The 21299-nt window shown below is 41.8% G+C and overlaps 1 protein-coding gene across 1 annotated transcript; it reads left to right on the top strand.

Annotated features, from left to right (window-relative positions):
* Window positions 1–1210: 1210 nt before the first annotated feature.
* Window positions 1211–16664, top strand: RP2 (RP2 activator of ARL3 GTPase; the record flags this gene model as incomplete). The annotated part of the gene is made up of 5 exons (XM_082279492.1): window positions 1211–1351; window positions 11425–12090; window positions 13737–13851; window positions 15017–15102; window positions 16525–16664. 5 exons carry the CDS (start codon window positions 1211–1213, stop codon window positions 16606–16608), a joined length of 1092 nt encoding a protein of 363 aa, XP_082135618.1. The 3' UTR covers window positions 16609–16664.
* Window positions 16665–21299: the final 4635 nt, after the last annotated feature.

The raw sequence follows: 21299 nt of genomic DNA, 5'->3' as shown, positions 1-21299 counted from the left end.
GACAGCTTCAACAGCCCCACCGTGGGGAATGGCTGAGCCCCACCGGTAACACCAGTGTTACCACTGGGAGAACGTATTTGAGGAAGGGCAGAACAACTACGTACCAGTGAGTGAGAGAGGAGTGAAGAGAAAAATGTGGGGAATACCATTGTGAACAGCAAGGCCAAAAAAAGGAGGGGATGGAGGTGCTGCAGCTGCTGGAGCAAGGATTTCCCTGAAGCCTACAAAAAGGACCACAGAGATGCAAATATCCACAGTGCAGCCCATGAGGGACCCCACAACAGAACAGGTGGATATTTTCTGAAGGAACTGAACAAAGCATCAGGGACAATTCTGAAGTCTTTCACCTCTACTGCAGGAATCAAATCTGTAAAATCTTGGGGAAAATGTCTTTGACTGGTCAGTCAGTCTGATAAAAAAAATGTGTGGGCTTTTCCTCTGGGGGAAAAAATAAAACAGCCAGAGAAAACCAAGCCAAACAACAAACTCACAAACCACAGCCCAACAGAGGAAGCCCGACTATTTGCAAAGGGAGGCACAACGCAGCAGAACGCTGGGGGTTCTCATGCCGCTACTTGCTGCTTCTGCTGCTCTGAACCACTTGCAACAAGCCGGGTCTCCTGGGGCAGCCCTTTCAGAGGGGAGAGCACGGCGGTGTCACCGGTCCCGTGGGGACCGCGCCGGTGTATCCATAAGAAAATGACGCGATGCAGGATTACTCGGTTTGTAGTTACACGCCGCACCGGGCGTTTTGCCTGCGACTTCCACAGCTGAAGCCGCACACGGCTCCAGGCGGGACACAGGTTTCACCCCGGCAGAGCGCTGGGTTCAGGAGCAGTCGTCACCTCCTCTGAGCCGCCCCCGCGGGACGGGCGTGGGGGAACCCTGGCCGGGGCGAGGGAGCGATGACGATCGCCAACAAACCGCACTTGGCCGCTTGCCCCCGGCCTTGTCCGCCCCGCGGCTGCGCTGCCTCCGGCGACACCCCGCCCTCTGCCAGTCACCGCCCCGTCCAGGCGCCTCCGCGGGCCGGCGGCGATGGTTGGAGCGGGACGGAGCGCGGAAGGGGAAGGCGGGGGGAAATGTCGCGGTCGCTACGGGAGACGGGGGAAAACCGGAAGCCGGCGGGGCGGGGCGGCGCGGCGCTGGCGAGCCCTTCCCTGCTCCCAGCCTCTCCCCGCCGGGTGGCGGCGGCGGCAGCAGCAGCGCCATGGGGTGTTTCTTCTCCCGCCGCAGGAAGCTGGCCCTGGGCGGCCAGCAGCAGCAGCAGCAGCAGCCAGCGGGAGCTGGGCAGGACGCGGCGCCCGGCGAGCAGAAGGCGCCGCAGTACAGCTGGGACCTGCGAGCCAAGGTACCGCCCCGGCTGCTGCCGCCGGCCGCGGGCTGGGGCTGGGGCTGGAGCCGGAGCTGGAGCTGGGGAGTATCGCCTCTCTCGGTGGGCACCGCCTCGCCCTCTCCTGCCGCCCGGCGTTTGCGGCGGGGTGTGTGCTCCGGCAGGGAGCACGCCTTCCCGGTCCTGCTGTTACGGTTCGGTCCGCGCAGTTCAGTGCGTTTATTTGAACAATTAAAAACTGTTTAGCCTAAGGATTTTACCAGGCAGTCTCAAATTGTGCAAGCGGAGAGGGCGGCGCGCTGGATGCCGCGGCTGCCGGCGGTGCGAGCATCGGTCCCCGGTGCGGGGCTGCTCCGGATGGGGGCTGGCGCTGCCTCCCGTGGGACAGGGGGCGGTGGGCCTGCAGCTTGGCTTTGGCAGTCTCCACGGGTGTCTGCCTGCCTTCGGGATTCCTCATACAGCGCGAAGTGCCCCCGGTGCGTGCTTCACCCGAGCACACCGGGATTAAAGGCTGGGGAGCTGCTGGTGCCGGGGCGAGTCCCCGCACCTGGCATTGCGGCGGAAGTACAGAACTCGTGCCGTGTGTCCTGACTGTATTGATTCCTCCTGCTAGGGTGTTTGCGCTGTTGGTTTGTTTGGTTTTTTTTTTGTTTTTTTTTTTAAGCTAGAGGAAGTAGAACTAACTTATCAGCCCCTAAAATGACAGATGAAGACAAATCCTTCCGCATGCTGTCTCCAGAGCTCCTGGAGGCAGTCATGAAGACTCAAGTAGGAAAGCATTTAAATGCCGGATTAAATGTATTTCTTCCTAGCCTCATTTCAGGTTTCACTTCCTAAATATATCATGACATTATAGCCCTGCTGGGCCTCCCTTCCTTTCCTCTCCAGCTGCCTTCGGGTGGGGGAAGCAGAAACTGGGGCAGGTGATAAACTTAATTGATGAGGTTTCAACAAAATCCTCAAACCTTTAGGCCATATTTTACACATATGGAAAAGAAAATGTGTGAACTTATTTGAATGTTTAGCTTGCTTGTTTTTTAGAGTTGGCCAGGTGCTCTAGGGTGTCCCTTAAGTCTTCCAAGTAGATTAAGACAAGCTTAGATGGAGATGAGTTAGAGAGTGTGCGTGTGGCCTGGAGGAATCGGTTCCTTGAGGATAAAGATGAGCAATCTGTGTTGGGCTTGTTGCTTTGACTGGATAGTGGATATTTACAGAGCAGACAGAGAAGGGGAGGATAGCAGCCTCTCACTCGTATGGAGACTGTTCTTACTGGGGGAGGGGCTGTACTGAAGCCATATTTTAGAGTGGCAGAACAAAACTTAGTCTGTCTAAAACTAAATTACTAAATCAACCTTTGGAATAATATTTTTTAATTTTAGAGCAAATTCACCAGCTAAAGGGCAACAGGTATGTGTAGCGGGTTGGGTTTGTAACCGGGCAGAAACACCAATTTAGTGTAGTGGTTTGGTCCAAAATACTCATTACTGTTTATCTTCTGTGAGATAAGAATTAGGAGAAATGCAAAGCAGGCACCAAACTTGAAAGAATATAAAGAAGTTTATTAACAGACCTAAAAGAGGGAAAAAAAATTATACCATACCTTCAGAACTCTCCTCCTCCCCCCACCTTCCTCCCTTCTCCCACTGACAATGTAAAAAGACAACCCTTGAGATGTTCAGTCTGTTTACCACTTCCATAATAACCTTGTTCAGTCCATTTAGAAAGAGAAATCTCTTCTTGCTCATGCTATGAAAACATTATCACAACGAGACAGCCACCCACTTCCAAATATTGTTCAGTCCATTTAGGAAGAGGAGTCTCTCTGCTTGCATGTGAGTCCCTTCCCCCGACTTGCAGCTTTTCCTGCAACTGCTTTCGAGGGTCCACTCTTGAAGTTTTTTGGGGTACAATTTTGAAGTTGAGCCGTTCAGAAACAAAAGTTTTCTTCACCCATCTCTGGGAGCATTTCATCTCTAAGAACAGAGGCCCTCCTCCTTCCCTGGGAGCAAAGGGTCTTCTTCATCTTCATCGTTAGGACTATCTCTGGGAGTATCTCTAGGAACTGAGGTTTTCTCCTTTCCCATTTGGAGCAAAAGTCCTCATCACTTCCATCTCTCCCTGTCCAAACTTCTCATGAAATTACAGCTGTGTCAGCATCTGTCTATCTCGGCGCAGGTGCTTTTGCTTACGAGTTGAACACTCCACCCCCCATATCTTTATGGAATTACAACAGGATGCTCTGATATATCATAGCTTCACAACAGACTTTCAGCTTTAAGCATCTCCTCTCTCTCTTCCCTCAGGTTTTCAGCTCTTCACAGCACTAAAAGGGTTATCCTCACCTCGGCCTTGCAGCTGTGTGCCTTATCGCTGTTGGTCACCTGGCCTCTGCCGACAGCGGTGCCGCTTTGCTGAAATCTTGGCCGCAGTGGAGGGGAGGGGGTTCCGAGCCGCTCCGGCTGCCCACAGCCCTGCTGAGGGGGTCATCCTGGAGCCGTGGCCTGGCCCGAGCAGGGGCTGGGCCCCGCTGGCCCCCGCTGGGCCCCGCAGCCACCTGTCCCAGCAGCGGAAACGAGAGAGTGAGCTGTGGGGGTTTTGTCTATTCTTAAATGTGGATCACAGAGGCGGTCGCAACTTTAAGTGGCTTAGAGAATTGTCCATATTCAAACTGGCCAGCTGATAGGTTCTGTCAGGTCCCAGAGGAAGTTGTAAGCACCCCTTAGCAAGGACATCCCTTCAGGGACTATGCTTGCTAACCTATGACAGTACAAGAATTTTTACCCCATCTATTTAGACACAGCTAACTTTGAAAACTAAAAGAAAGAAAGTCAGGATATAGAAAGACTTGATTCAGAGAATAGACTGCCTTGTTGCTAAGGAGATGATTGTTGTTAACTTGCTGGAAGTAGGCTCAAGCTAACATATGAAACTGTTACAGCACCAACAATCTACCTCTGTCGAGTAAAAAAAAAGCTGTCAGGTATTGCATGTAAAACTTCCTCCTTTTCTATAAAAGGCTCTTTTAGAAACCAGAAGAATCAGTGAATATGGGCTGTGCTAGTGAACTGTGTAAGCCATCAAATTAGCTGCTTCCTTTTTTACTGTACAGCCTAAGAATGGCTATTTAATGTTTAAGTCCACTTCTCTTGCTCTTTGCAGCCTTATTTTTCATTGAGCTTTTGGGGTTTTTACCTTAAACCAGGAAAGCACTGGAGTCACCTTATCTTGGGTGAAGGAGTACGGAGCACTTGGTGCACTAAGCTTGTCGACCCCAGTTTGTATTAAGTGATACCATGTCCATGTTAATGTAGTAGCTTTAAATGTTGTCCTGTTGTCTGTTGCTTTCTCATTTCTGATGTGACACATATACTTATTTATTTCACAGTTTGTGTTTGTACACAAAGTTATATTGAGGTCAGTTGGAAAACTTGTGGCATCAAGACTCCTTTTTGTTCGTCAAGTGCACTGAATTGTATTCTAAACCCTGAAAACCTCAACTCTGTCAACAGATGTGCTAAGTGGTCTTTTGATGTTTATTTCCACCATTTGGGGATGTGTTTCTGATTTTAGGCTCTCCTACTCAGTGGTGCAGTTGTGGTTATATAGTGTAGTTTTGGAAGCAGGTTTGGCAATTGTCTGTAGTTTTTGTAAACTATGCTCTGTATATTCTTACAGGTGGGTATGTCTTGCTGCTCAGACACTCCAGCTGTCTTCCTTTAAACTAATGTCATTCTGACATGGCAGAAAAATGTAGGCACACTTGTGAGCATGTTTGTGTGATTAGGGATGTGTAGAGGAGTGACTGAACCTGGGGGTTTCCTCCAAAAAAACTATTTCTTCTGCTTCTGAAGGACATCATTGCTAGTTGAGCCTATTTTAATCATGTTCTGATGGCAAAAGATGGTTACTATTGATACTGTCTGCTAGTGTAGCCCTAGACAAAGAGTAATATGATGATATTCCACTGACCATGTAACTCTTGTGTAATAGTCCCAAAAATGGACCATGTGGTAGAAAAATCTAAATAGAAAATACTATAAGGTGCTGGTAATTTAATTGAAATTAAGGAAAGTATATGAATTTGAGCGGCCTTTTCAGATTTCTGTGTGACTTTAAGTGAGGACAGAAGTTTTAAAATATGCAAAATTTAATCAAATTTAGATAGCATTGTAAATCTGCTGGAGTCTCTAATGCTTACTGAGCCTTGGGTTCAGAGAACTGTATGAAGATTACTTATAGTGCAGTAGAAGAGCCAAAGGATCAGATTATCTTGAAAACAGAAGGGACAAGGATGAGTATTCAGTTTCTTGGTGCTTTGGGATTCTGAGTCCACAAGTATAAGTAGTGCACAGTTTATTCCAGAGTGTGTTATTACTGCATTAAATCCTGAGGACTTTTATCTCTTGATGGCTTTGGGCTGACTTGAGAGTCTCCTTCTGACCAAGTGTGGGAGAGGAACTTGGTGGTGCTCAGCCCTTCTCAGCCTTCTTCAGCTAGCTTTCCACCTGGGTTCTTCTCCTTTCCCACTGTGTGACTAGCAGCAGTAACTGAATGTGGGTATGTACAGACAAGAACTGGGCGTTTGTGTCTTGTGATGGCAGATACACTCATGACCTTCTCCACAGGAGAAGAAGCACAAATAGCTGCATCATCTTTTTTGCTGTTGTCTCATGCTCAAAGAAGTAGGATTAGGTTAATTATGATCACGGTGGCGTTTAGAGCTTAGAGGAACTTTCCTTCCCAGATGTTTTTTTTACTTTTAGAAGGAACAAGTGAAGTTTTGTTTTATGTCAACTGACTTGCAATTTAACTGGTTTAGTTGATAGGAAACATGCAGCTATCATTGTTACTGTGCTGTGTAGCTGTAGTTAAACAACTAAAAAAACTAAGAGGTTTAACTTTTTGCCTAAATCATAGATAGTCCTTTGTTACTTACCTTACATTTGAGGATTCTTTGTGAATGGTCTGAGCTGACTCGGGTATCTTGAATTGTCTAGATCTTGTTTAGGTAGCCATTTTGTATTTTATTTTGGAATATTAATAAAATAACTTTTTTTTCCCTCTAAGTAATGAAATATTTTCTCCTTAAATCCAAGGTATCTCCCTTATGCTTCCCAGAGCACCAGAACTACTGCTATACTTCTCAGAATGTGGTGAGATCAACTGAGAAGCAGTCAGAAGGTTCATATTAAGCAGTATTGCCAGTTAGATCAAAGCCTGTAGTAGCTTCCTTTCTTCTTTCACTTTTTCTGTACACAGCATTTGGCAGTGGTTTGTTATATGTGAATTACTGTTTTATGCTGTTTTGGGCATTATGGAAAAGTGTGACTATTACCAAGAAGGAAGGAAATGAGCATTCAGACTGTTGTATTGGCCACTTTTAAAGTCAGGGTGTGCAGGAGATGCTCCAAAATGAAAAACTGTTTGCTAGTAACAGAAACCTGCACTATTCTTTGCACTTTTTCTTGTTGTGCAAGAATCTTGAAATCTGCCAGTGGGTGAGAAACTTCAACAAGCAGTCTCCAGAGGATGTTGCAACTCATTACTTAAGGGCACCAAACCCCTGCAAGTATGAATATGCAGAAGTGTCTAGGCCTGGGAATGCACTTTTCTTTCTTATTTCCCTTATGTTAATTCCCCTGCTGACAAAAATAGCGCTTAAAGCTTCTTAAGTTGGTGTGCCTACCCTATAGGTGCAGCTTTTAATGTCACTGGGTCAGCAGCCAACTTTTGTATGTCATCAGCTGTATATAATTCATCTCCGAACTGCCATCAGTACTGACTTAGAAAGATAGGGGATGATTTTTTGAGAATTATATTTAAAAGAGAAGACCTTAGTGTAAGTGGTTTAGAAATACTTTACAAACTGTTTGCTCAGCAGCCTAGACACGGGTAGCTAGGGGTGAGCTGTAACCTGTTAAGAACAGCAGTACCTTCTCATATCTGTGGGGGCGTATCACTGTTGACTGAAACTCCTTCCCTGATGGACCCTGTGAAAAAGTCTTGCTAAGACATGAACTCATCCCAGAAAGAGTTCAAGATGTTGGGATCCTTTGTGATTCTAGGCACAGTTAACCACTAACAACTGTGAAGGTCTAGTACTTCTAAGTCGTCTTCCGAACGGGAGCTGCCCAGTCTTGGTGCCAGTAAACTGGATAATGGTGGCTGAAGAGATGTATGTCATGTGCAGCTTTCACATAGTCTCTGACCTTCTTGCAAGACAAGTGTTTGCAGGAAGGAAAGCTGCTTAACGCACCTTGCACTTGTAACAGGATGTCCTAGAGTTGTAAACAGCCATGAAAACCTTGTTTGCCCTCACTTCTCTCCTTCTTTTTGTTCTTTAAAATCCTTGCTCCTTACAATTTGTCCTCTAGCCCTTTGTAACAGACTTCACACCATTGTAATTGCTGATAACCAAAGATTAAACCTCTGTGCCTGTTTTGAGAAGGAAGAATATTAGCCCTGTAAGCAGGGCTAACTTTTTCATCGTCACATCTGGTTATTTTAGGTCATTCTGTGGAGTAATCCCTGAACCTGTGCATAGCCACTTATGCTAGAAGGTTTCAAATCCTGAGCTGTGCCAATATCTATTAATGTATGACTCTTATCTACTCTAAGAACTCTTTACATTCAGCTGAAAATAGTAAAAGTTACCTCTATGAATAGTCATCTTTTGAATTTATATCAGCCTGGGGGAAAAAAAGACATTTAAAAAAATCTGTTAAGGGCTGGAGAGTAAAGTGTCTCTTTGAGTGAGATGGGTGGATTTGGACGAAGTTTTTTGAAACTTTATCCAAACACAAAGGACAAATATATGAGTTATCAAATAATTGAGTTTTGCTGACCTGCCACATGCTTAAGATTTTATAGCACCAGACGAATGGGCAGAGAAATGTACATAGCCCTGGTTATGGTTGTATGAGGCTGCAGATGTTACTTTCTTCTGTTTCTTTTGGCTTTCCTAGCCTCCTTTTTTTTCTTTGTTGCCAAGACAGAGCTTAAGAAGCAGTTGGTGTTGACTGTCAGGGGAAGGAAGGTGGTTGCAGTGATTTAATATATTAACCTGTTGATGATACCTGAAGATTTCAGAGATGGTGAACACAAATCAAGAAGGCCGATGGCATCCTGGCTTGTGTCAAAAATAGTGTGGCCAGCAGGACTAGGGCCATGGCCTGTACTTGGCATTGGTGAGGTTGCATCTCAAATCCTGTATTCAGTTCTGGATTCCTCACTTCAAGAAAGACACTGAAGTGCTGGAGTGTGTCCAGAGAAGGGCAGTGGAGCTGGTGAAGGGTCTGGAGCACAGGTCTGATGAGAAGCATCTGAGGGAGCTGGGGCTGTTTAGTTGGAAGAAAAGGAGGCTCAGGGGAGACCTTAGTGCTCTCTACAACCACCTGAAAGGAGGCTGTAGGAGGTCAGGGTTAGTCTCTTCTCCCAAGCACTCAGTGACAGGACAAGATGAAAAGGCCTCAAGTTGCTCCAGGGGAGGCATAGATTGGACATTAAGAAAAATTTATTCGTGGAAAGAGTTGGAACAGGCATCCCAGGGAATTGGTTGAGTCACCATCCCTGGAGGTATTTAAAAGAGATGTGTAGATGCAGCAGTTGGGGACATGGTTTAGTGGTGGACTTGGCAATGTTAGGTTAGTGGTTGCACTTGATGGTCTTAGAGGTCTTTTCCAATTTAAACTATTCTATAATCCTAGGAGCATATGAGGAGCTGTTGGATGCTTCCTCAAAATCACAGTTCTGCCTTCATGCGTGTTTCTCTGGCAGGTTTCTTTTACCCAGGAGAAGTGAAATATTTCTATCTGCTATAGTCTCTTAGGTTACCCCTCCTCTCAGGGGCAGTAACCCAGGGTGGGGAGAGAGTATTTAATCTATTTCATGCAGTCCCTCCAGTCTGTACTGCATGTTAATAAATACTCTTGGTCTTTAAAAGGATAACTGCAAAGCAAAATTAAGGGAAATGGGCAAACTCCATAGCATGGTCAACAAACTGAGAAGTAAAAGCTGTGTCAGGGCAGCAGTGTTAGTTCTGGAAAATAGGGAAATAAAGATGAGCTTCTGAATCTGCTAATAAGGTGAATTTTTATCTTTAACTTGACTACTGTTCTTACTCAAAAACTCTCATTTGAGACTGTCTGTAAGCTGTGAGTTTGCTGACTAACCAGTGTTTTTCACTTAGGCCTAAATAAAATTGCAATGTGAAGTTTCACACATCCCTACAAAGGCCTCTGTGTAGGATGAGCTAGTGCTGCTTCAGAGGCTTTGTAGAGCAGAGTAATTCAGTCGGATGTGCTTAGGTGCCAAGTTTCAAAAAAGCTGTAAGTTCTGGAAACACTGAACTTCTCATTCCTAAGAGAAGTAACTGTTCCTCTGTGCCTCTTTTGAAGGCGGGAAGTCTGTCTCCCATGGTTATTTAAAAAAAACAACACCCAACATACAAATATACACATACATAAATGTTCTAGGAGATGCCTGGGAGGAATATGTCCAAAAGCAGTTTCAATACTTATATTCTCAAGTAAGAGGGAATATGAGTGTAAATAACTTGCATATGGATCAAATATATAACATTACTTGAGACTAAAGACTTTGGAGAGTTTGAATCCAAAGCATGCTGTGTGACTGAGTCTCCATGCAGTGTCCCTTATCTTTTGAGTCTCACAATTTTATTTTTAACACTTCCAACTAACTTTCCTGAATATATACTAGTGGTACTACATATGACTGAGGAGAGAATTCTAGGAAATCATCTTCATTGTCTCAATTTGCAATTTATTTGGAAGATTATCGGTTGCAAAGCTCCTTTCCTGTCTGAAGGTCACATATGTTGCATAGAATGAAGTACATTTTATCAGTTGGTAGAGATTTTTAGCTTCCTTGGGCTGTTCCAGTCAAAAGCTACCAAAGCTGGTTTAGGGAATATCTGGTGCTAGCCCATTCTGGTTTATGCCTTTTGCTGGTCTCTAAATATCGTGTCAATGTTTGACATGCTAGGGAGGAGAAGTTTCTTAGAAATTGGGCTACACCAAAACTGTTTATGGTGCAGCAAATTTTAGGAGCCTCAGGCTGATAATCAAATAGCAGGTTTGTGAAGTGGTCTTGTGGTAGGCTCTTTCAGGTCCTTGGACACTTCTAAGCGCTATTTTAATGAGCTTTCACAAGAGGGCAGAGTAGAATTTGCTCCAGGAATTGCAGTTGACTTGAGACTTAACTTAGATCTAGATATAAGCCAGCTCAGATTCTTTTGGTTTTAGGACAGCATGGGCTGTATTATTCATGCTTTCCACCTGTATTGTATTCATCCTAGGTGCTGTGTGGCTTTTGAGTTGTTGCTCCCTAAAGGAGAGTCCCAGTCCCACAGCCTCTCTCAGGTGTTCTGTGCCAGTGAGAGGGATGCTGGAGTGTGGAGGAGATCTGCAAACATGCCTCTTGTACCACCACTGCCAGTTTTTGCTTCTTTCACATAGCTAAAACAATCTCATATTTTTTTTAGCATAAAAATCTTGTCATTGTTAGCACAAGATAATGCTGTGGCACAGATTAATGAGCTTTCTGTAGTTTGCAAATATAATAGAGAAGATACTGCTTGACTGCAACAAGGTTTCCTTGCAATGTGTTGAGGTGTGGTGAAATATGACCAAGAAAGCTACTCGAAAAGGAAATACTGTGTATCTCCAGCTTTACGAATCTGTAAGTATGTTGGACAATTTATTTATTACAGTTACGACTCTAATACCCGGAACCATCATCCTCGTTGAAACAGTTTAGAGTCCACAGATAAAACTAGCTCCCCTTGCCCCATTCCTTTATTAAAGGACAAACTGAGCTGTTGTGTTTTTTCCCGTGGAGCATCTCGTAAGTGTAGTTTCACTTCTTAGTTGTACCTCAGTGCTGTGTATTCCAGTAGTTTAGCTAAAAGAGTTGCTTCTGATGTTTCATCACTCACTGAAGCCTCTTGTGGCAGTTTATCGTGTACAATTCAGTGGCACTTCAGTCAGTGCAAGTCAGTTGGCATATAGCATTATAATATTCTTTGTATTTGAAGACTTTAACCTTCTTATTTTTTTTTATTCCTCCTTCAGATTGACCCCAAAGATTACACTTTTTCCGGACTTAAAGATGAAACTGTGGGTCGACTGCCTGGAAAAGTAGCAGGGCAACAATTTGTCATTCAGGACTGCGAGAACTGTAAAATCTACATATTTGACCATTCTGCTACAATCACTGTTGATGACTGTGTAAATTGCCAAATCTTTTTAGGACCGATAAAAGGCAGTGTGTTTTTCCGTGACTGCAAAGATTGTAAATGTGTGGTTGCCTGCCAACAGTTCCGCACGCGGGACTGCAGAAAGCTGGAGGTGTTCTTGTGCTGTGCCACCCAGCCCATTATAGAGTCCTCCACAGGTATGAAGTTTGGATGTTTCCAGTACTATTATCCTGAGCTTGCTTTACAATTTAAAGATGCTGGTCTGAGTATCTTCAATAACACATGGAGCAACATCCATGACTTTACCCCTGGGTCTGGAGAAAATAACTGGGGCCTTTTGCCTGAAACTGCTGTAGTCCAAGATTATGTTCCTTTGCCCAGCTCTGAGGAGCTGAAAGCCGTCAGGATTTCTACTGATGCTACAAAGAGCATAATACCAATAACTCGAGGGCAGAGACAGAAAAGCAGCGATGAATCGTGTTTGGCCGTGTTTTTTGCTGGTGACTACACAACTGCAAATGCCAGGAAGTTAATTGATGAGGTAAGCAACCTTTGTCTTCATTCAGGTTTTTCGATTCCTAATTAAATTTTCCTCTGGACAGCCTCTGGTGCTCCCTAGACGGGGAATATAGAGGCTCTGTTTGCCTACTGACCATACTGATCAACTGCACTGTTTAAAACCTTAAAGCAAGATAAGGACTGAATCTCGTTTGATCAGTCAGTTGCTCTACAGCTGACATACTGTGAGTGGCAAATCTATCTTCTAACAGTTCTGGTGTAGTTTTCTGTCATGGCACAGCAAAATGATGCTCTAAAGAACATGTGTAGTTGATTTGATGAACTTGGTCAAATACAGAGTAAGTGATTGACAGTGCTTGTGAAAGGGATGTAGCTGATTAACTTGTTAGCTTATTGCCCTGAAAGTGTCAGCTAACAAAAGTCTGTCCTGAAAGTTTTTCCAGTACTAACAGAGTCTAAAAAAAAAAAGGGGTGTTTAAATGCATCCCCTGTGTCATCCAGTGTTGTAACTTTTTTCTGAAAGGGGCAGTGAGTGTTTGTCACGGCTGGTCAGCTGTCTTCAATGACTTAAATAGCTTTTTTATTGGTCTTGGTTTTTTCTTTCTTTCTTTTTTGGTCTCTTTTTTTTTTTTTCCTGTGAGGCAGCAGCTTCCAAGCTTGGCTGAGTTTGTACTTTCCTGGGGCTAAAACCTGGGAGTAGCTGGCTGCTTTCACCATCCTGAAGTGCCAAGGGATGTCACAGAGCAGAGCCAGTAACCATGGGCTACAGCATCTGACAGTGGTGTCTGCAAAAGCTGCTGATCACAGTGTTGTATGATCAACTAAACATCTGGTGGAGCTCTTTCCCTTGGGTTTTTATCTGCAAGGAAAGAAAGCTGTAGTGTGTCTCCTTGCCTTCCCACTGCCCAGTTGGACTTTTGTGGAGCTACTGAGTGAAGGGAGATAATGATACTTATGGGTTGGATTTTTTTCTGGCAAAGGAATAGCTACAGAAAAGAAGGTAATAGATGTGTTTTCCTCTGTTGGTAGTTATTTAGATATTAGAGTTAAGAAGATGCTAAAAGACTAGTTAGTGAGTTTCTGTAGAAATCCAACTGCTCTGTAGACTAATGGATGTTTTGGAAGTAAAAATGTATTTGCTCCTTTCCCACATGCTTTTAGTTCCATATTAGATGTGGAGTAAAAATGAGGGGGGGGGGGCTAGGATGTGTATATGTGTTTTCAAACATTGTTAACTATTGTTCCAAAAACTGAAAACTTCAGCAGTGGATAGATGAGTGTTTGAGCTAATGCTTGACTGAACTATTGCAGACTAAAGAGAACTGACTGCTTGTTTCCAGATGCTGACTGCCTTTAACTCCCATTAGTTTCTGCTTGTGAGGGATTGTGGGGAAAAACACATAATCCTGGGCCCTAATATATAAAACAAAAATATTCACATTTATTCCTCTAGGTGCACTAGGGCAGAGGAGAAAATCTGGATGAGTGGAATGAAAATAAACAGAAGTGTAGAAAAAGCAAATGGTCTCTGAAAAGAGCAAAAAGGGTCCCTTTGCTCTGTAACTTCATGTGTGGGGGAAAAATGGGTCTATTACAGTGTAATCTGGATACTCAAGTTGAACTCTGCCTTAGAAGCATTTTTAACATGAATCCTTTCTCTGTTAACAGATGACAAGTAAAGGCTTTCAGCTGGTACAGACTAAAGAAGTCATAATGAAGGCAGAGGATGCTCACAGAGTTTTCCAGCAGAGTGCATCAGAATTCACTTCACTGCTGGAAAAAGGTGAGTATGTTTTCTTTCTTCTCTTGATATAGAAATCTGTCACTAGAGAGTTCTGGAGAAGAAAGAGGAATGAAGGAGAAATTTGTGTTTCAAGGGCATACTGTAAAACCTGTTGAGATGAATTTTGGAAGCCTCAGTGAGGCCCTAAACCAGCCAAAATTCCTGAAGGCATCAGAAATTAGTTATTTGACATGTATTTTGTGTCTCTGCTCCCCCCTAGTGGTCCAACTGCATAGCTCAGGAGCAGTCGCACATGCAGACCTGCCTGGAATGGTCAAAAGCAGCTCATGCTTTTATCCTATTTCGAACTTGTCAGCTATGCTGCTCAACCACTGAGCTGTTCAGCATTTCAGTATAAATATCTAAGCAAATCGGTATAGATGTACATAAAGCAGATAAGCATTTAAAATTCTTGTTTATAACTGGTGTACTGTCAGAGTATTTCTAAAGCCTTTCTATTGATATGACTGCAGTTGGGTTTTGTCTCTTCTTACAGAAGTACTGACATCTTGTTATCTGTTACATGCTAAAGATCACTACACGCTCCCGAGCTTGGTAGCAACATGCAGGTTTATTCATGGTGACATGAGAGGTTTGTGATGTTCATTGCAAGAACAGGACAAAAGTCATTGCAGTTACAAGATGATAGTCTAGTTTCTGGGCTATATTGCAGTCATATGGGAAGAAATACCATGTTCAGAATGAAACCAGAGAAAGCAGATCTGCAAATAGAGGGTGAGAACAAGTCTAAAAATCAGGCAATTCGCTATCTTGGGACTGAGGCAAAAATGCCTGAATGACTCAGTCCCACTCCAGATGTCTGTGAAATGGCTCACTATTTGAGTGGTATAGTCTGACTCACTTCCATGAGGCCTTGCACTCCTTAGCATTTTTGTGCTATTGCTGCCTTTCGAGAAGTAAAACTGGAATCCTGCCCAAATCTCTGCCAAAAAAAAAAAAAAAAAAAGCATGGAATTGCAGATAACACTGTACTTTTTTTTTAACATTAAAGTGTTTTTAATTCTTTATCTGCTGTTATGGGGCTACTCAAGCAAAAAAATAAAATACTTCTTGCAAGCTTCATAATTCCCTATGGATTAAGAAATCTACTGTTTCAATGCAAAGCTTAAAAGTAGTATTGATTTTAGATTAAACTATTTTCCAGGTCCAGTGGTTGCTTTGGAGTTCAATGGAGATGGTGCTGTGGAACAATGTCGAAGCACTATAAATGAAGTTTTTAGTGGGACCAAGGTAAGCTGGAGTATTGCTTTATTCACCGAAAATATTACAGAATGTCTGAGCTATTTCATGGTCAAGATATAGTGTTGACGTAGTACACAATCTTTTTAGATTCACGGGTAGTAAAATTGGAATATCCTTTTGTTGTCATTTTGGTTTTTTGTCTTCAAAACCCAAATTACTTGTTAGTGACAAGAAAATTGTCCTAGGAAAGAGAGTTCTGAATCCCCATATCCACTGAAGAACACAAGATTTCCACTTAAAACTGTTATTTCATGTAATAGCAAAATCAAGTTCTATAAATATAGTACAAAAAAGTTCCACTTCAAGTCTTGGATTTAGTCACTTAGCTTTGTGGTGTCCTGTCTATTAAACCATGACAAAGATAATATGATGGGATTTCAGCTTTTTTCTGTGTTTACTTTTGCTGTGTTGGACACCACAGAATGCCTTCCTTCAAAGGCACTGCTCTTTTTTCTTCTGTCAGCTTGTTTCGCTTTAGCTTCCTTACACCACACCTCCTCTTTCCTTGCTGCTCCCCCTCTCTGAATGGCAATGGTTTTGGGAAAGTTTCTGGAAACATTCAGAGCACTCCTGGTAACAGGAAAGTGATAAACCCTTTGCTTTCAGGCAGCTGTTCAAAGAAGACTAGAATGTCTTTGAGACATAGCATCCATACAGCTCCTTGTAGTCTTCCAGTTCCTTTCAAAAGAGTTACTTGGAACTAGGCTAGGTTTCTGGAAACCAGTCATCTTGTAAAAAGTCATAGCATTTAATTTTATGATTGAGGCTATTGCTTGCATGTTGAGATTGGTGAACAGCCACAATGCTCTCTGTTACACTCAACTGTTTGAGTATTGCCTGAAACAATTGTTGTTGATCTGCTGAAAGCTTTCAAAGGTGACTGTCCTAGAGCTTGGACTTCCACATACATTGATAAATATTGAGAAATGCAAATGTAATTAGAGTTATTTTTTTAAAAATAGTCATCTGCTGGAGAAGCAACAAAGTTTTTTTGAGGGTAATATAGCACAAGGAAGTCTTTATTACAAACTCTCCCTTTCTGTTAAAGGAAAGTAGTAGTCTAAGGATTTTGTGTATTTATTTTTCCCCCACTGTCCTGGAGAGAGTTGACTTTACCAATCAAAATACATCTAGACACTAACTGAAGCTGTGACCCCTGAATAATGAAGCCCTGAACTCCTGATCCTGAAGGCAAGGGTTAGTGCAGCTACCATATGTGCTAGGAAGGGGTGACGGTAACAAATGGTGGGTGCATCAGGGCTGAGAGAATTCTAGGACTTGTTCTGTCAGGCAGTGGAAACCAACAGAGTTGTCTCTCTTGAAATGCAAAACTAAAAATAAGCATTACTGATTCCAAATGAGCAAAGACTGGTTTAACTGATGCATAACTTCTCTTGTTTAACAAAACAGATTTTTGTATCAGAAAGCAAAGCATCAGCATCTCAAGATGTGGACAATTTCTACAACTTCGCTGACATGCAGATGGGAATGTGAAGTTTAGCGTGAAGGTGCTCACGTACGGTTTGTCTCAGCACTTGGATGTCACTTGGCTTGAATATTGCAGTAGTTTTGTCATTTAGTTTTGTCTTTCTCATATATCCCTTTTATAAAGCCACTGGTGGTTTTAATACCATATTATCTGAACTGGAGTAAATGGCATAGCTCTCCATGTCCATTGTGTTTGAAATTTAAGTTTAACTTCAAAAAACAATTCAGCTTTTCTACTAACTTTTTTACAGTGATTTCTAAACATCTGTCGGCACTTGAATGTTTCTTGACAACATCTAATGGTTATACATATCTTAGTGCAATGCTGATCCAAGTTTGATGCAGTAGTAATTGTTATCTTTAACTCAGACACACTGTTTAGAAAGTGTATTTTTGTGAAACTTGACCTTCAAAACTTTCCCACATGCAAATTTGTCTTCACTGGGGGTTTAGGAAGGAAGCTGTAGTCATTGACTTTTTCTGAAAGCTTAGTCTGAAATGAATTGTCTTTGTAGAATGCTTTCAAAAGCAGTTTGTGACTTTGGCTTACTCTGCTTCAGCACGTTTTTTGAATAAAGTTGTTTGCAGCAGCATTTATGGTGAGAGTTGTCACAACAGCATTCTGGTCAGTGAGTACTTGCCAGGCTTTTCTGCTTTGAGGTGAATCCTGAGCATGAGTGCTCTGCTGAAGCTACTCTAAGGTCTGCTGAGGTTCTTTGGCAATACAGCTGCCTCTGGCATTGACAGCTCACACATGGGGATATACATGAGGTTTCTTTGCATGTGGAGCAATAAACCTCTGGCACGTTGTTGTTTGCTAGAAGGGACATACAGTAGCCAGTAGTCAGAGAAGGACTTTGATGGCATTAAAAACCCCTTCTTCCTTGCTAGACCCCAGGAGAAGGCTTTTACATTCAGAAGTAGTACAGAAAGTGCTATGCACTACCATAGGATTTATTTTGTATTAATTTTAAAGACAGGCTGAAGAAGTGCTACCAGCATTTTGTGAGATGCATTTGAATGGTGTTCAGTAATAATGCTTATTGCTAAATAGTCCATATTAGAATGCCAGTCTATATGGGTATTAAATACATGATTGATTTATTTTTGCATATTACATCCTGACTGATTTTTCTACATGAACTTAAAGCTTATGTCTGGGTTTACAAGCCCTCTGTAATACTTGAACCAACTGTGCATGCAGACACACAAAACCAAATTTCGCAATTAAAACAGTGACTTGCCAGTTTGCATAGCCTTTACAATTCATTGAATGGATTGGGGCTGTGTTGAGGTGCTAAAGCAATTTCCTCATTATGGTCATCTGTCAAAAGGGAAATCTTAACTGAAAATGAGTCTTGACTCATCAGTTTCACAGCTCTGGAGCTCCACAGTGGGTGGCTAAAAACACATCTCTAATTTTTTTGAATTAGCACATGAAAGAATCTGTTCTTCTGAAATTCATAATCCTGTAATGCCCAAGAGAGGTTGTGAACTGTCATTTTGTTGCTACTGGGCAAATGCTTGCCATTAGTTTAAACTAGAGAATATGTCCTTAGGACCTCTTGTTACAGTTATGCATAGATTAAATAAGGAAGAATTTCTCCTGAATAAACCATTGGTGTACTGAAGGTAAGATAATTGCCTTAATCTGAAGATAATCTGAAATGTTTTTATTTGACAAAGTGAAAGAAAATCAAGCCACCACCAGAATCCAACTGCTAGCAGAAATTACCACTTACCTGCACTTAGCCAGCCAGGATTTTTTTTTTTTAATAAGTGTGAGATAAGGCTGTGAAAAGAGTTAGAAATTTTACCTTGCTCTCCAAAGTACTAGCACAGCTCATCAGTCAACATGTACAGGAATTAATCTAGACATGTACAGTAAATGTATTATTTTGGTATGGGACAGTACATTGAAATTGTATAATGTACTTCAGAGCTGTCTGTGTGTGATTTATATCAGCAGTGCATATACTGGACCACCTTGGTCTCTAAACTTTTACATACAATATTTCCAAAGTTACCTGCTGACACACGATTATGTGTATGTTTATAGCTTATTTTTTGTATCATCAACCTGCTCTGGAAACAAAGTGCTAAATGGGCTTTTGTGACTACTTTTGCTGGAGGACAGGATGATTAATTGAAAATTAATCTAGGCTTGAAACAGTGGAATAACTTTTCTACATGCTGGGAAGAGCAGTGTTGCTTTTTTTTTTTTTCTTAACATGGACAGTCTGTTTACCGACATCAAGAACTTTTAATAAAAAATCCCTAAATAATGAAGGAGTTTCTTAATCCAATTATTTATCTTTTGATTTCCATTTCTTGCTAACAGGTGTTAAAAACACTTCTAGCTTAAGAGTCAGGAATCCTTTGCATTACAGAATGGTACGTGTTTCATGTATTCTTTGTACATTTGTTGTGTAGCTTTTAATGTAATTTGTATTACACTGTGAATGTGATTCATAATAAACATTTGAAGTATTTAAACTCTGGATTCTGAAGACTTTTTAAACTTATAGTATATTGAAAAACATAATTACATTATATTAGGTATAAAAACTGATTTCCATGTTTAAACAGGGATAGATCTTGAAATAGATACTCATAGTTCATCAAAAATAAGCATTAACTCTCTAGTCATTCATCCTCTGAAAAGTATTTTTTGACAGCAGGGATTTTTCCTCAATCAGAGATTGTGGTGGTTATAGTAGTAAAATTGTTAGTTTAGAAAGCAGGTTTATGTAATCTCTGAAAACCAGTAAAAACCTCCTAAAAATAGGTAAACATTTAGTAAGTCTCCAAACATGGCTTTAAAGTGGTCAGAAATGTGACTCTTCCAAGTAGAGATGGTCTAGGGTAACTCTCACTAAGCATAAATGCTTGGAAAGAACATAAAGTACTGTATCAATATAATTGTCTTTTGAATATATTGAGTAAAATTGTGAAGCTTTAAAGTATCAAAGCTTTTGGTTTACCCTTAGCTATTATTGTACAATTATACGGTTTATAAACCATCTTGTTACCCCAGCTGGATTCAAGTTGCCTAATAATCTTTTTTTATGTAGTGTCTAAGTCATAGCAAAGCTGCCCTTAAGTATTTTCACCATTTTTACCAATCACATCCTCAAATACTAACATGAAGAAGTATCTGTGCCCCAGTTGCTAGAAGATCACCCACTTTCTTTTGTCATATCTACTATACATGCATTTTTTGCATGACTTTAATCCACATACCAGGCTGCACTTACAAAACTTGGATTTTTTTCAATCCATAAAGCAGCCTTACCCTTTTATTACAAAATATGTGCTTAAGTAATTCTGACTAATAAGGGGGGAAAAAGTTTTACTGACTTAGGCATGAGTAAGAACTCTGTAGCTGAATATTTTCTTACTTAAATGCTGGCTTTTAAGTATTTAGGCTTTATTCATACAAAATTCAGCATTCTGCACAAATTTAAATCAGCAATCATAATAATATCTTCTAAAATATATTGATTTCACAGGCTAATTTTCCTAAAAATTTAATGCAGGACATAGTGAAATGAATCTTTCAATACCTAGGAGTAGTCCAGTTGCTTACCTGATTAGTTCCTAAACTCTACATCTTTTGCTATCAAGTTCCTTGTTGATTCATTGGGACCTTTGTGCCATTTCCTTTTTGAATTACTGAGTAAGCCTCCTGAATCCACAAGGGTGACATAGGTCTTTGGAGGTCTGTAGGAACAGCTCTTCTAAGGCATGTTTAAACTTGATCTAAAACATGTAAATTCTAGTCCAACAGTTTCAAAAGCTATGAATAAGTGCCGATTGTAAGTATTGTCTCTAGCATCTGTGGATTTGAGTGGGATGGTGCAACTGGCTGTAGCACTTCCTGAAGTTGTGTGTTGTAGTACTGCATTTTGCTGCAGTGTATGTTGGAAGGCAGCTAGCTCTGGGAGTCTACCCCATTCCCTGGGCACTGATTGCAGAGCTTGCAGGATGAGCTATAGTAATTTGCTGAGGACAATTTCTGAAAAATAATAATTTGCTGTTTTGCCAGCCTGGAGGTTTTTCTTTAAAGCTCAACTCTGTCTCTCAACACAACCATCTACATATGGCAAAACTTTGCAAACATCAAAAGTGGTAGAAGTAGAATGTGCAGGAGAATTAAATGAAAGCTTGGGAGTCATGGAGCGTTAACAGTCCAGACATTAATATCTTGGTGTCCAGTTGGACTGTTTTCATCTCTTCAGAATGCCTGGTTGCCATAAGACTGTTGCTGGTAATGTTTGTGGTCACAGAACCTTCCTGATGTGCATGTAGTCATTGCTGCTTCTGAGTAAGAGAAAAGAAAAGGAGGGGGAAGTGAGAGGAGCTTTTAAAAAAGCTCTGAAGTTTTTTCTGAGTACATAAAGAAAAATGTGCAACTGCTCATTCCTTTTTCTTTTTCTTTTTTTTTTTTTTTTAATGCATCTAGTGAGAATCCCCAGCTATGTACAATTTCATGGCCAGAGTATCAGAGTACTTTCCCAGAACGTATATTAAGCAATGTGACCAGCATCTGTCAAGTACAAGTCATCCTCTTTCCAATTGCTCAAAGCTTTAAAAGTGCCAGTGCTGCAAGGTTCTAGGAGATCTTTCAAATACGTGTGGATTTCACTCGTGTCCTTTTGCTAAAACAGCTGTAGAAAGTTCGTCCTTCAAACAAC

This window comes from Coloeus monedula (genome assembly GCF_965178545.1).
Source record: "Coloeus monedula genome assembly, chromosome: 3".
NCBI classification, from domain to species: Eukaryota; Metazoa; Chordata; class Aves; order Passeriformes; family Corvidae; genus Coloeus; species Coloeus monedula.
The sequence above is the reverse complement of the archived record's forward strand: the minus strand, read 5'-3'. Positions and strand labels throughout refer to the sequence as shown.